Source organism: Mustela nigripes, chromosome 13 (assembly GCF_022355385.1).
Source record: "Mustela nigripes isolate SB6536 chromosome 13, MUSNIG.SB6536, whole genome shotgun sequence".
Taxonomy (NCBI): domain Eukaryota; kingdom Metazoa; phylum Chordata; class Mammalia; order Carnivora; family Mustelidae; genus Mustela; species Mustela nigripes.
Genome location: NC_081569.1, coordinates 84052294 through 84068022, shown reverse-complemented (window position 1 = coordinate 84068022; position 15729 = coordinate 84052294). Strand labels below are relative to the sequence as shown.

General features: G+C 33.8%; 1 protein-coding gene across 6 annotated transcripts in view; it reads left to right on the top strand.

Annotated features, from left to right (window-relative positions):
• RALGAPA1 (Ral GTPase activating protein catalytic subunit alpha 1) overlaps nucleotides 1-15729 on the top strand; it is a 246928-nt gene that overhangs the window by 83858 nt on the left and 147341 nt on the right. For 4 of the 6 annotated variants that reach the window (XM_059373089.1, XM_059373087.1, XM_059373084.1 and 1 more), the window contains exons 14-17: nucleotides 469-598; nucleotides 2478-2715; nucleotides 4374-4535; nucleotides 9484-9624. In XM_059373089.1, coding sequence (XP_059229072.1) covers nucleotides 469-598; nucleotides 2478-2715; nucleotides 4374-4535; nucleotides 9484-9624 — 671 coding nt within the window. The remainder of the gene's footprint in view (nucleotides 1-468; nucleotides 599-2477; nucleotides 2716-4373; nucleotides 4536-9483; nucleotides 9625-15729) is intronic. The other 2 variants (XM_059373090.1, XM_059373085.1) reach the window with 1 other exon arrangement.

Sequence of the window (15729 nt, the reverse complement as noted above, 5' to 3'; positions counted from 1 at the left end):
GATCACTGTGATCTATTAATCTTAAAATCTTGTGGTTTTTGAAATTGTACCTGATACACTTCTGGATATGTGCTTGTTTTCCATTTTATAAAGAATATTAGTTGTATAGGCATCAAGGTAGAACTATATTGTATAGATAGACAGCTTCCTAAGGTTATTACTTGATTTTGGGAGTTTGGGGGATGGGAGCAGCCTCCACATTCTCACCTCCCAATTCATCAGGTTTTGCATACATTTTTAATTGGTGAGAGGATTTTGTGACTGAAAAGTGGTTTTAAAATGGCTGGTATAGTTTATAAAATGGAATTTTAAAATTTAATATTTAAAGAATTCTAAAAATTTGAAAGATATTTGGTATTTGACTTACCGAAAGATAGTACATTTTATAACAAATAATTTTAAAGTTATTCATTAACCAAGAACAAACATATGTGAGAAGGAAACATTAATTAATTTTTTTACTTTAAGGGAACAGATGCTGCTTGTATTGCTCAGAGTCACGGAATCTGTACTGAAGATGCCATCACAAGCTTTTCTACAGTTCCAGGGGAAAAAAAATATGACCTTGGCAGGTCGACTTGCAGGACCACTTTTCCAGGCAATAAAAATAAATAAATAGATAAATGGATGAATAGATATGTATTTTTATAAGATTCATTGAGCCCTGAATTTGTTACTTGGGGAAAAAAAGCTTTAAATCAAAGATCATTTCATATTAAAGGATCTTTTGTAGAACTAAATTAAAAGTTGCTTATCTAAAATAGGCTATTTGCCATACATAGAAACTCACAACCTAGTATAAGAGTGGAGGAAGTATCACGTCTGTGAAAAGAACATTGAAATAGGCTGATGATATTTAACTTTTTCTGTTGTGTGGCATACTTACATGATAGCAAAAAGCTGCCAGGGAGCTTCATGAGTAATGGCCTGATTGTTTGCTTTTTGAGTTTCTAAGTCTCTGGCTTGTTAGAAAAATAAAGCTCTAAGTGTTTCTGTAGTAATGGAAAAGTAGTTAATGATCAAGATTCTTTCTTATCATGCTGTTCTGTAAGACTTTAGTCACTTCTGTATTTTAAGTGTCAGTGGTAGTTTGAATATTTATAAATTACATATTGTGTTTTCCAACCTGAGGATAGAGTATTGACTTTAAATGTATTATGGATTCTTTGGAAATACCAAAATAATATGTTCTTAAGATGACACATTAAATACAAATACATTGATAAAATGGTTCTTAATATCAAAGATAAAAACCTACTCAGATCTAATTCTTGGCCATAAGTATAGTTATTCAAATTATTTTTTAAAAAATATTTTTGTTTGCCTAAGGTTTTATACTTAGTAGTGAATAGTCTTTTGAAACCAGTTGCATTTATTATCTAAACTCCTCTTAACTTCATTAGCCCTTTTTTTTTTAAAGATTTTATTTATTTATTTGACAGAGAGATCACAAGCAGGCAGAGAGAGAAAGGGGGGAAGCAGGCTCCCTGCTGAGCAGAGAGCCCGATGCGGGACTCGATCCCAGGACCCTGGGATCATGACCCAAGCTGAAGGCAGTGGCTTAACCCACTGAGCCACCCAGGCGCCCCTCATTAGCCCTTTTTAAAAAGATTTCCCAATTGTTAGAACTAACCTGATGTTGGAACTATAGGAAAGCAAAATTTTAGCTTGCTATATGGAATAACTTTTTTGTACTATAAATATAGATAATGTAAGATAGAATGGAAAGCCACTAGTTACTGCTATTCGTGCTGTAAACTCTGCTCATTTTCATCTGGCATTTACTGTATAAATTTTATGTGAATTCCTTAGTAAAAATTAGAGTTAAGCTTTTGAAAAACTTCAATAGGAGGTTATATCTTCAGTAGAAGTCCCTAAAATCTCAGGGGTGATGTAATTTCTGCCCTTCAATGAATACGTTTTTTATTGTATGATTGGATATTTTACAAAGTGCCTTTAATTCTTCTGGTATCTTCAAAATGAAATTTAATTTTATTCTTTATGTATAATTTTTCAGAAACATTTCATTAAATGTATCTCCAGTAACTTGTTTTTAGAATGTTCATATTATATACAGAGTTTCATCCTTAGTTTGAGAAAGCCTTTGGTCAGTTTAGCTCAATAAGCATTAGTAAATAATTCAACCCAGTAGTTTCAAAATTTTTATAGTGTGGAGACTTTTTAAGCAGCATTTATTTAACATTAATGTAATACAGCATGAAGGATAGTTACAACTTTAGAGATAATTCTTTTCAATTTTGATAACTTGTCCTAATTTCTAGAATGTTGGGTGTTGGCAGTTGTTGAAATTTATAGTAAATAGTAATGATCGCATGAATTCCTTTGTAAGTATTATATACCAAGAAGGGATCATGGATATTATGGGATTTTAAATTCTGCTTGTTCTTAGGTAATTTTTTTTATAATTGAATATCTGAATTTGAGCATATTTCATTGTTACTTTTTTGTCTTTATAGACTCTTATCGTTGCCTGGATCAAAGCAAATCTTAATGTGTACATCTCTCGAGAACTATGGGATGACTTACTTTCAGTATTATCGTCACTGACCTATTGGGAAGAGTTAGCCACTGAGTGGTCACTGACTATGGAAACACTAACTAAAGTTTTAGCTAGAAATTTATATAGTTTGGATCTCAGTGATTTACCATTGGATAAGCTGAGTGAACAGAAGCAAAAAAAGCACAAAGGGAAAGGTAAGAGTTGTCCACAGAGATGCTCCCCATAAATTTGTTTAAATAATTTGGTCTGGGAAAATCAGGCTAGGGAGACAAGGAATGGTAAACCATTATGTTTTCTTTTAACTCTTCCCTGCAGATTAAAAATTTCCGGTAATAAATCATGTAGGTACCTTGTAATTTTTTTCTTGAAGAACTTCAAAATCATTAGTAATTTTGATGAGAAATAAAATGTTCTGTATATATCTAGCTAAAATTTAAATAAACAATTTAGAATCTTAAATATTTTATTTTAAATAATTAACCAAAATGGAAATTTATAAAATGCTCTTCCTTTTTATCATATGAAACATTTTCGTTAGAATTGAGGTCAGTTCATGTTACTCTATTTAAAAAGAATTATTTGAAAAATTCTTTTTAAAACATTTTCTTAGTTTTGACTAAAAGTAAACATTCCCTAGATGTGGATTATATATCTATTGAGTGTTAAAATGGGGGAGAGGGACAATGACATAGTGATTATATTGTTACTACATGTTTTTATAATCCTTGTTGTGTTAGTATTTTTCGCTCCTTTTTTTCCAAAGGATTTTCTTCATTTATTTGACAGAGAGAGAGATGACAAGCAGGCAGAGAGGCAGGCAGAGGGAGAGGGGGAAGCAGGCTCCCTGCTGAGCAGAGAGCCCAATGCGGGTCTCCAATCCCAGGACCCTGAGATCATGACCTGAGCTGAAGGCAGAGGCTTTAACCACTGAGCCACCCAGGCGCCCTTGTATTTTTCACTCTTTATTTTTTTTTTTTTTTAAAGATTTTATTTATTTGTTTGACACACAGAGATCACAAGTAGGCAGGAAGAGAGAGATAGGAGGAAGCAGGCTCCCTGCTGAGCAGAGAGGGGCTAGATCCTCTGAGATCATGACCTGAGCTAAAGGCAGAGGCTTTAACCCACTGAACCACCAAGGTGTCCCTGTATTTTTCACTCTTAATAAGTAGTTGCTGGCTAGAGATTTTAACCTGAGTCATACTTCCTATTTAACAGTAGTCCATGGTAGTTCATTAAGTGACCAAAATACTTTTTCCTGACTATTTCCCAACTGGCTATTATTGGCAGGTAGAGATGTAGTAACTTCCACCATAGGATGACTTTTGGTTAACTCATTTCTTAAACTTTTTTTTTTTTAAAGAATTTTTTTAAGGTTTTATTTATTCGTTTAACAGAAAGGGAGAGTATAAGCTGGGAGAGCAGCAGGCAAAGTGGGAGGGAGAAGCAAGCTCTCTGCCGAGCCAGGAGCCAGATATGGGACTCGATCCCAGGACCCTGGGATCATGACCTGAGCCAAAGGCAGCCGCTTAACGAACTGAGCCACCCAAGCGTCCCTCATTTCTTAAACTTTTTTGCTTATCCAAATGTTTCTTTTTTAATGAAATAAATGGATGGCAAAGGATTTAATAATAGTTCATTTTTGATGTTGTAATTTTAGAATTCTGTATCAGTTTTGGAATATGATTTTTATGTAAAGTGAATTTTAAAAAGTCTTATGGTAGATAGGCATTTAACTTGATACTTTAAAATGCTTTATGAGAAACCCGAGAATCTGAGGTAAGGTAGGATGCATAACTTGAAGAGATTATTAATCAGGTGACGGTATACTGAAATTGAAAATCTGCATTTCTAGGAGTTGGACATGAATTTCAGAAAGTTTCAGTTGACAAGTCATTTTCTAGAGGGTGGAGTCGTGATCAGCCTGGCCAAGCCCCAATGAGACAGAGAAGTGCAACAACCACTGGTTCCCCAGGAACCGAAAAGGCAAGGAGTATAGTACGGCAAAAAACCGTTGGTATGTACTCTTAAAAATGATGAGAATTGTACAGGGCAATATCTTTATAGTCCTTAGTAACAATGTATGTAAATACATAATGTTCTTATCAGTGTGGTCATTAAAGGAGAAACTTCTATAGCAAAACCTTTTTTTTTTCATTAGTATTCAAGAGTCTAATGACATGCTGTTACCCATGTATGCTATTAAGATTTATCTTACATTAGCATTTTTATGTAGTTTATTTTACTGTGGGTATCAATTTTAAACTGTTTTTTACAGAACTGAAGAAATAGAACCCTGATTCACTTTACAGAACTCATGCATTAACTGGTAGAATTTTTACTAAGTAAATATACTCAGTAACAGGGGAAATTAGGGTAGCTAAGTTTTCAGTGCTACAGTTACATAATTAGGTTGGCTTCACACACTTCCAACTAGGAATTCATGCTCTCTGCTTGCAGATGGCTGAGACCAAGGTAGAGGTTGTTGCTAGGTTCCTTGCAGCTTTTTGTAGACATGGAAGATATTTCTATAATCTTGGAATTAGCAGCAAAAGAGCAATGATGGGAAGAATTTCTGGATGTAGGATCATTTAGTATACTCTGGACCTAGCTACCATCTTAATCTTCTTTCTCTCAGAGACTTATAACTTCATCTGAATTGTAGTAAAAAGAGTGCTGCAATGAAAAATAAGGTTTTGTCCTAATCTCTTTTTTTATTCTTACTTTCATCACTTAATAGCTAGATAATTTTGAACTTCCTAGGCTTTATTTACTTCATCTGTGTAATGGGAATGATACTACCTTATATGCCTGAAACAAAATTGCTTGAAGTTACTTTAGGTTTTACAATTTATGATTATTTTTAAAGATTTATTTATTTGAGAGCAAGAGAGAATGTGGGTGTGTGAGTATACCGACAGGGGGAGGGGCAAAAGGAAAGGGAAAAGCAGACTCCCCACTGATCCAGAGTCCACCTCAGGGCTTTATTCCAGGACTCTGAGGTCATGACTGAGCTGAAGTCAGATGCTTAACTAACTGAGCCACTCAGACACCCCTGTAGTCCATGATTTTTATGGCCGGAGCACTTTTTTGTGTGTGTGTGGAAATATATCTATATTTAATGGTAATCTGTGAAAAACACATAATTTTAAAGAAATTTAGAAGAATTAAAAATCACAGTTAATTTTTTAAAAATCACAGTTAATTTTAAATCCTTCAAAAGAATTACATTTTCACAGTTGTTTTCTGTCTATAAAATAAGCATAGAATTGTCTATGTCAAGAATAATGAGAAATGATAAAAGAATAAGGATATGGATGAATTAAAATTAATATAATATTTAAAGTTTTTGTATAGAATCACTTTGAGATTCTTAGGAAGATGTTGATTACATCTGAAATGGCTTTCTTTGTTTTATATTACTGTCACATTTAATAAAGAATATTTGTGTATTGGTTAGGATAGAATTCTTCTTTTAAATTTAAAATTTTACTTTGTTTTACTTAAAATATCTATTTTTTTAAAACTCCCTTACATAATTTTTCTGATTATAGAAGTAATTTGTGGTTAGTGTGGAATGTAAAGTTTAAGAAAGTGTCAACGAGCTGTCCAATGAGAAACAGTCATTAACATGTTGGCATATTTCTAATCTTTATAAAACATATAGTGAGCAAAATACTGATCTTAAATTCCTACCTGACTATGTTTACTTTCTGGTACCTATGCCAAAACATCTTGTCTGGCTCGTTCATTAAATAAACCTATCAAATAAAAAGTTGATGTATTAAAAGTTTTGTTCAGAAAAGTGCCTGTATAAGTTGGAAGACACTTTTAAAAGAGGCAGCAGATTAATTTAGGAGTATTCCAATATATATTTTCTTAAAATATTTTAAACATTTTATGTTCATAGTGTATACACAGTTAAAAATTCAGTGATAAAGTGTATACATTCTAGTATACTCTTGTCTAAGGTTTTACGTAGGCCAGCACGTTATTAAAGAAGATGCAATGAATTTAGGACTTACTTTAGACTTAACTTTAGAATATGTTTGTGAGAAGTAATAACTTGTTTGCAGTTATGATTCAGGGCCTGAATCATATTCATCAACTGTTGAAACAAATATATCACTGTTTCTGTTTTCAGATTTTCCTTTTCCTTTACTTTTATTATAATCTTGAGCCTTAGTTTGGGGGGACTTACAAAGGTATTTTCTTCAAGTAGACATGTATGTATGATGTGAATTTTATTTAATTGTAAATATGGAGAACTGTATAATTTTAGAAGTGAGAAAAGGCCAGAATTGCCTTCCTTCTATTTATTTTGTGTTTGTGTACTTTTAATGATTTAATATATTTGCTATTTATGAATTTCTGACATTGCATGGGAACTCTTGAATGAAGGTTACAGTTTTTGACATAATGTGTTTGTTTTATGATCCAAGATGAATTTATGTGGAATGCATCTATTTTTCTTTTTTATTCATTTTTTTTGAGAAGGGTAAAAATAAAAAGCCTTCAAAAATTGTCATGGTTATATGTTTAAAATTTTGTTTTTACTTCTTGATGTTTTATTTTTCATGCTGTCCTTTCATCTACATAAGACACATATTACAGATTGAAGATCACTGATGTGTATGGCTTAGGAGTGTATGTGGCAGTAGGAATGTCAGTGGCTTTCTGGAGATTTCTGACCTGAGCTTTAGATTAGTAAATCCCCAGAAAGCCTAGTATCTAATTCATTGTAAGTAATTTTCTGTAGTGCAGGTTAGATGGCTCTGTGAGGTACTGGGCAGATTTTCAGGTATGCCTGTAGTAAGACCTGTAGTATAGCAAAAAAAAAAAAAAAAAAATAGAGGGGTACATTTTTGTAGAATTCATTCTGGAATCATAACAAACTTAAACCACTGTGATTATGGAAAGTTCCAAGGGAAATGCCCAAGCTCTTCAAGTTGGTGGTAGGAAAGAAGAAATAAAAGGAATTGTTATATCCAAAGAACCATCTAACCCAAAGGAAAAAAATAGAAGAAAACTTATAATTCTGTAGAATTGCAAATTGAATCAAATTAGTTTTAAAAGAATCAATTTAGTTTTAAGTATCTTTTTTTATTTACTCCTCTATATGTTTGCAGTTGAAACCTTTCTTTTACAAATAATTATGCTAGACTCCCCAGATACAGATATTCATTCATTCAATAAGCTTTTATTAAGCTCCTCATATATGCCACGTGCTAGGTAGGCTTATAAAAATCAGAGGATATAGTTGTGTGTTTGAAAAGTTGGGAGGCTGACATAAAAAACATACAGTCCACTAAAAATAGATTGTAAGCTTTGCAAAAGCAGGGATGCTTAACTGTTTTGTTCATTGCTCTATTGCCAGTACATTTAATTATGTGGGAAAGTTAGAAAAGCTTCGCAGATAAAACATTTTGAGTAAGAAGGAATGTCAGGAGTAAAAGAAGACCAAGGATATTATGAATTCACAAAGCCATGCTGTTTTGAAAGAGCATTTCAGGAAGCAGTATAAAAATTCTCTGTGGCAGCAGCATGTGAGAACAGGAGGAGAAGATGCAATTGCAGTGATCCGTGTACCTAGTCGCATAGTCCTTGTGTGACAGGCTAAGGAATTTAGGCCTCAGGGAGGGAACCAAGAGTTTCCATTAACCAGGAAAGCCAAGATTTTGAATTGATATTAATGCTCAAATTTTTAAAATTGTCATATTTTATGAATATTATGGAGTATTGTTTCTTTTAAGTCCTCTATTCATACAGAACACTATGCATACCATCATTTGTTCAAGAATCCCTAAACTGGAAGTTAAGTTAAAAACTTGTTTGGGAAGTAAAAGCTTGATTATTAATTTATTTCTAAGTGTGCTAAAATTTGTCTTTAATTGTGAGAACTGATGACTCCTTACACGAGACTACCAAATGCAAGTACAAATGTAATTTTTTAAAAGTAATCCGGTTTTTAAGTTATCTTTAAGAACTTAATTTTAAAGTTTTTGTATTAGATACTTCAGATCTGAATTAGCACAAAGTTGTTTCTATTTCTCAGTGACTTGATTTTTCATCCAGGTTGCAAATTCTATCTTCTATAAATACGTAAAAGTTTTAAATTATACTGTTAAACTTTTTGTTTTTTTTTTAAGTTATTTATTTGAAAGAGAAAGAGAGAGTACAAGCAGGGACAGGGGCAGAAGGAGAGGGAGAAGCAGACTTCCCACTGAGAAGGGAGCCTGTTGTGGAGCTCAATCCCAGGACCCCAGGATCATGACCTGAGCTGAAGTCCGATGCTTAACCAACTGAGCCTCCCAGGCGTCCTATTATATACTGTTACGCTTTAACATAAATAAGAGATGTGGATTTAAGTAAGCTTTCTTCTCCTACCAAGATCGAATACTAACCATGAGATTCAATCCTTTAGATTATGAATTACATAAAATGTTCTAAAAATGACCTGGGGTGACTTTGAAACTTTGTTAGGGAGGAGCATGAAGGTAGGAATTACTTGTTTTTGGAATTCAGCTTCATTAAGAAGAAAGACTCACAATTGCCACATAATGTCTCAGAGAAATGCCTGAATATAGTACCAAAAATTTCTTTGAACTAATAATATTGAGTTCTTATCAGTGTTTCCATTCAATGAACTTTTCAACCCTTGGTTTTGAGAACATAGTGCTAATTTAAAGTGTCTGCTCATGTTTAATGTTATACCATGGTAACTGCTAATTAAAAAAGCATTTTCCTGCTTTACACCAAAAACTTTACATTCAAAATGTCATGTGTTCTCTGATTTCTTTTCTTACAGCTTGCCAGTATTTGCCGTGCTGAAATGTTTTAATTTAAAATTTCCTTCCTTTGTATCTTTTAGTTTTCTCTGTTGCTGCTTTTTCTGTGACACAAGCCTTTCATTATAGTCACTCTTCTTTTTTCCTTCCCCACTTCTTTCTTTTCCTTTTTTAAAGCCATGAGAAGCCGATCCATTGGTGAATGTGCTCTGCCATCGGCCTATATACGCAGTGCTAAAAGTGCTCCTGTTCTGATCCATACTTCCAAACCCTTCTTGCCTGATATTGTTCTCACTCCCCTTTCTGATGAGCTTTCAGGTAGTGCCACCTCTGCTAATTTCTGCACCACCTTTTCACTTTTTAATCCTTCTGCTTTCAAATTTTGCTTAATCAAATAAACTCTTCAAAGTTAATTTCTTTGGGGGAGGTGTGGGAAATTGGGAAAATGGTTGAGAAATCAACATTTTGAGTTATTTGAATTCTAATGCTATCCTGGCAGTTCATTCTGGAAGTGCTAAGTTTAGTGCTGTGCCAATGTCCACTATTTTTGGTTGTAAATTTTTTTCTGTTTACAGTTTTGCTTCTCGGGTGGTTAAAAGAAATAGTAATGTATATTTATGTTATTATAGATGTTTGACAAAAGATGACTTGGAAGGTAACGATCAGAACCTTGACTTTTAATTTCCCATTGTTTTGACTAATAATATGGTAAATCTTGAATAATGTATCTCCATCATCTGTAGTAATGGAAGTAAGCAAGGGGAATCAGTAATTGAGAAAAGTACCCAAATCTTAGAGTTGCTTTGGAATCAGTCTTTTTCTTTATATTAGATTATAATAGTGTATAGAATTATAAGAACTCATTTTTAAGCCAAGTAAAGAAACCATGCTATGAAGCCCCAAGTGTTAAGAAACCTCAAAACCTGGTCAGCTTTTCAGTTCTGCCTCAGGCCCTTGATCCCCAGTACAGGGCTAGATGATCTGCTCTTTAATAAGGTTTAATTAACCTATAATAAAATGTATTGGTCCTGGGTTCAGTTCAGTGTGTTTTGAGAATTGTATACACCCCTATTAACCATCATCCTAAACAAATATAGAACATTTCCATTATCCCCCAAATTTCCTAGTGACATTTTCAGTCCTTTACCCCTCCTTCCCACAATTGCTTTTGATTTCTATCACTGTGGATTAGCTTTTTTAAAAAAATAATTTTTTTGTGAATAAAATCATATAGTGTCTTGTCTTTTAGGCAGAAGCAAATATGTTGAATAGTTACTGTGCAAAATGTGCTAGCTGGAAGAAAATGACTTGTACATTTTTAGGTACTTTCTTATCACTCTTATTAGGAATGTTTTGTTGACATTGACATTTTTGGTGAGGTTGGCTTTTTTTTTTTTTTTTTTCCCTTAATCAACCTGTCTTCATCCTTTCAGTTCCTGATGGATTGAAGGCTTATGTGAGGAAAGGTGCCTCCCCTCTTTTTTTAAAGAGTTATTTATTTGTTTTAGAGGGAGATCAAGAATGGGGTGGGAGCTGGGAAGAGCAGAGGGGGAGAGAGAATCTTGAAGTAGACTGCTCACTGAGCATGGAGCCCTACATGGGGCTTGATCCCAGAACCCAAGATCATGACCTGAACCGAAATCAAGTCAGGCACTTAACCAACTGAGCCACCCAAGTGCTCCAAAGGGAAGGTGCATTTTTATTAATCATGTTATTTTAGTTGAAGTGCTTTCCACCATTTGTGACATAATATCAGATATTTCAACCAAACCAGAGGGATACATATTGAGAGGTGAATATACGTAGATACATAGACACTGTTGTGGTTGGTATCCTTTGAAAATACTGTAACTGAAAAAAACTTAGTATTTTATTTTCCTGAAAATGAGAAAATAAAATACTCAGTTACTGGATGTGATATGTTTGTGTTTTCTAGTTCAAGAGACCTTGATTGATAAATACTTAGGTAAATACTTAGATATATAAATATTAGGTATATATTTATGATGTTTTTGAGAAGTATTCAATATTTTTTTTAGAACCAAAGTATAATAGAAATAATGAGTCTCTACCAGAACCTTATAATGAAATTGATAGCTGACTATGGAGTTTTATGGATGATAATGATAAAATAGAAAATTTGGTCTCAAATTCAAACCTGGATGCTCAATAAGTATTTGATGATGAATGAATTTGTATTTGACACCAGTAAGATTAGGCTACCTGAATAATTTAAGCTATCAATGTAAAGAGTAGTAAGATTGGAAATACATAAATGAAATAATATAAATTTTAATATATAGAAGAAAACAGCATATATTTTTGTTACATAGGATGCTTAGCTACAAATAAAGAATTTGAATGTTTTGTCTCTTTGGTGCTTCATTTTAGGTGCTGTACCTTCCTATGTAAGTAGCACTGATTTTGTTGATTGAGTCAAATTATAATTTCAGTTACATAAATGGACAAAGCAATGTTTCTCTTCTTATAACTAAATTATATATAGCTAAAAGAAACTCCCAATTTGTTGTAAATGTCTCTTAAATATATTTCTTGCTTCAGGCTTTTTTTTTTTATATAGTTTTTAAAAACATATTTAAAACATTTACTGCAAACCATTTTTGACATGTTTAGGAAAACTGAAATGAATTTTGGCCACTAATTCTTTTTTTTTTTTTAAAGATGTTATTTATTTATGAGAGAATGTGGGAGCGTGTGAGTGCACAAGGGGAGGAAGGGGCAGTAGGAGAAGGAGAAGCAGACGCCCCACTGAGCAGGAAGCCCAACACAATGTGGGGCTTGATTCCAGTACCCTGGGGTCATGACCTGAGCCAAAGGAAGGCAGAAGCCTGCCTAACCAAGTGAGCCACCCATGCACCCCTTGTAATTCTTTTTGTTATTTTGTATTTTTTAAAAAAGATTTTATTTATTTATTTGGCAGACAGAGATCACAAGTAGGCAGAGAGGCAGGAAGAGAGAGACGGAGAAGCAGGCTTCTCGCTGAGCAGAGAGCCTGATGCGGGACTCCATCCCAGGACACTGGGATCATGATCTGAGCCGAAGGCAGAGGCTTCAACCCACTCAGCCACCCAGGCACTAATTCTTGGCCACTAATTCTTAATGTTTGGATGAAATAGTCCCCTGCTGTGTTAAAACTGACAAGAAATTTTTTTTTTTTCCTCAGAATCTTAGGGGCTTTGCAAACTTTCTTGTCTGCAGCTGAAATAATATTTTAGCAAATATGCATGTTAAGTGCTGAAATATTTTTTAAAAGCTAAAATAAACATGAGGTGTTGCCTTTAAAATGTTGTCAGGTAGTGTCTTAACTAGGATAAGTGCCTATTTCAGAATCCTTGCTTCACTGTAAATACATAATTCAGAAAGATTATCTTTTAACGATTTAATGGGGAAGGTGTTTTAGGAATGGTGTTTGAAAAGAGTTTTCTAAGTGGCAGTTGTATTTGTTGTTTTCATTTCCTTCATTTGGGGTAACATGCATTCTATGATAGATTTAAAGAGTTAGATAATGGTAAAATATCAGTCACCAAATAAAAACAAACTTTATATATGGCTATCAAACTACTGTTAATTTTAGAAAATATGGATTATATAGAAAAGAATTTAAAAAATACACATAATCCTCCAAACCAGTGCTTATCTATTGATAACTTGTAATACAGTTACTTCTGGTTATTTGTGCATGTATACATATAAGACATAAAGCATAATTAGACTTGGTTATTTTTAGTAAAATCCATTTTTCTTTTAAGGCTTAAAAGGGGCAAGGAACATATAAAGTAGCAGCAAAAACTTCTTTACTGAGAAGTGACTTGTGAATGAATTCAGCATTTGCTGTGCAGTTGTGTAAATTTACAACACTTTCTGGGAGATCTTATTAAATCGTATGGATTAAAAATTTATAGTGTGTATCAATATATTCTAGAAGTGCAGTTTTTAAAAAGAAACACACAAACACATACCCTTCTCACAACTGTTTATTTCTCAAACTTATTTAATATGGAGAGCTTTCCCAGGTACACACATTGACATTCTAAAGCATTTAGGTTCCAGAGAGAACAAATTTGCAAGACATTGAACTGACCTCATAATTTTAAAAATTAGCTGTGAAAATGGGACAGGATTACTCTTATACACGCTTATAGAAATCTGGATTATTGGATATTTTTCATTGCCCCTATTATTATTGGAGGCAAACTGAAGGTTTTTCTTTGGTTTTTCTGGTGTTAGGTGCGTTGAAGGGAGATAGGGGAGGCAAGACCATAAGGGGGAGAGGTAGGGAAAGGAAAAAGAAGTTCTATGAAGAGAGATTATTAAAAAAATAGTGCTAAATTTTAAAAAGAAAACTGCCACAGTTTTAGATTCTTAACCAAACGATTTGCTTATGTTTCCTTCCAAAGATTGAGTAAATTTTACTGTAGAATAGTTATAGTACAGAGAGAGTTAAAATGAACTGCAAAGGAAAATTTTTCATAGTTTTAGGTCTCTCCCTCATATTAGCAGGCTAAATGAACTCAATAATATATTTCCTGGGCACATCATTTAAGATCAGGAGCTGAGGTTTCTGTAACTGCTTCACCAAAAAACAGTGAAAATACTCATAGACAGTCTTCTAGCTTTTGGTTAGAAGTGGAGTTCTCTGGAAAAATATATACCTGATACTCTTGAATACTTATGCAGGTAGAAGGAAGCTGTGTGACCCCCCCCCCCCCTTTTTTAAGATTTTATTTGTTTATTTGTCAGAGAGAGCACAAGCAGGGGAAGTGGCAGGCAGAGGGGGAAGCAGATTCCCCATTGAGCAGGGAGCACAATGTCAGACTAGATCCTAGGACCCTGGGATCAAGACGTGAGCCAAAGACAGATGCCCAACCAACTGAGCCACCCAGGCATCCCTGCCTTTTTTTAAAGACTGAGATTCTAAAAAATGGACTATCAGCTTTTAAAGCACCCTATTTCTGTCCAGCCCTTCTTATTCCTCCAGTATTCTTGTTTAGATGTCCATTCTACCTACACTGTTATGTGATGTTATTTATGTTATTTATAGTTTTATACAGACCAAACTATTTAAATAGCTGAATATCCTTGAAGAGTTTTTCTTAAGCTGGGGGACTAGTTCAAAGGCATTTGCTTTATTTTTCATCAGTTCTTAACAATAGACTCATGTGTAACAATTAAAATAATATTTTTTTCCCAGGCATCTGCCTCAGGTTTTGATATAATATGCTGGGGGTTACACAGGCATCTAACATTATTTTTTAAAACTCTACAAGTAATACAGGTGTCTGGCCAAGCATACTCTTCATTCCTAAACTAGATTATGCTTTTAAACATTTGGTAGACTAGGCTAAGCAGTCTTTCTTTTCCTGATAAATGGATTACAGAAAAGCCAGAAATCTCAGGAATTGTTCTTAAGCAAATAAGCTTTTATAGCCAAAAGTAGTACTTTAATGAAAGAAGTGATGTAAAAACAAAACAAAACATAAGCAGGGTGGCCACCTGACTTTGTTTATGCTTTTCCAACTGATTCTTACTATTTTCTAAGTAAGTAGTGTGGGTTTCTCACCTGGAAATTAAGTTTACAGATTTACTTTCTTTGAACTTGTTCTCAACTGCTAACTTGTTTGTCATACTTGCTGTTAGACACTAGTCTCTCTAGGCTGTTTTATGTAGGCTGCTAATGTTACTTAATAGTGCTTCATTATTAGAATTGAGCTCTGTAGAGCGAAATATTTTGATCCTTCTACTTCTATTTTCTGAGTATCAGAAGAAAGAAAATGTTATCTCTCATGCCCCATCCTGTTCCTCAGTTCTACCTAATCAGGAGGAGAATTTTCCACCTCCAACCAAACAAGTAGGCCCTTCTTTACACAACCAAGGAATTTCTTTGTTATCATCAACATGTGATAGTAATCTTTTATAGATTTTCTACCTGTAATCTGCTCGCTCTAGCATAATTCTAAATCAAATTTATTTTGTTTTTGCTGGAATAATTTGTATTAATTTTTAAAGTACGTCTCAAAACTTGAAGCTAACTTAAAATGGCATTATATAACATGCTCATAAACAGTGTAATTTTCTTTCTTTCTTTTTTTTTTTTTTTAAAGGTTTTAGTTACTTATTTGACAGAGACAGAAACAGCGAGAGAGGGAACACAAGCAGGGGGAGTGGGAGAGGGACAGGCAGGCTTCCTGCAGAGCAGGGAGCCCTATGTGGAGCTCTATCCCAGGACCCTGGGATCATGGCCTGAGCTGAAGGCAGATGCTTAAACGACTGAGCCACCCAGGCGCCCCCCAAACAGTGTAATTTTCTTTTCTTTCTTTAATTAATATTTTTTAAAAGACTTTATTTATTTATTTGACAGAGAGATCTCAAGTAGGCAGAGAAGCAGGCAGAGAGGCTGGGAAA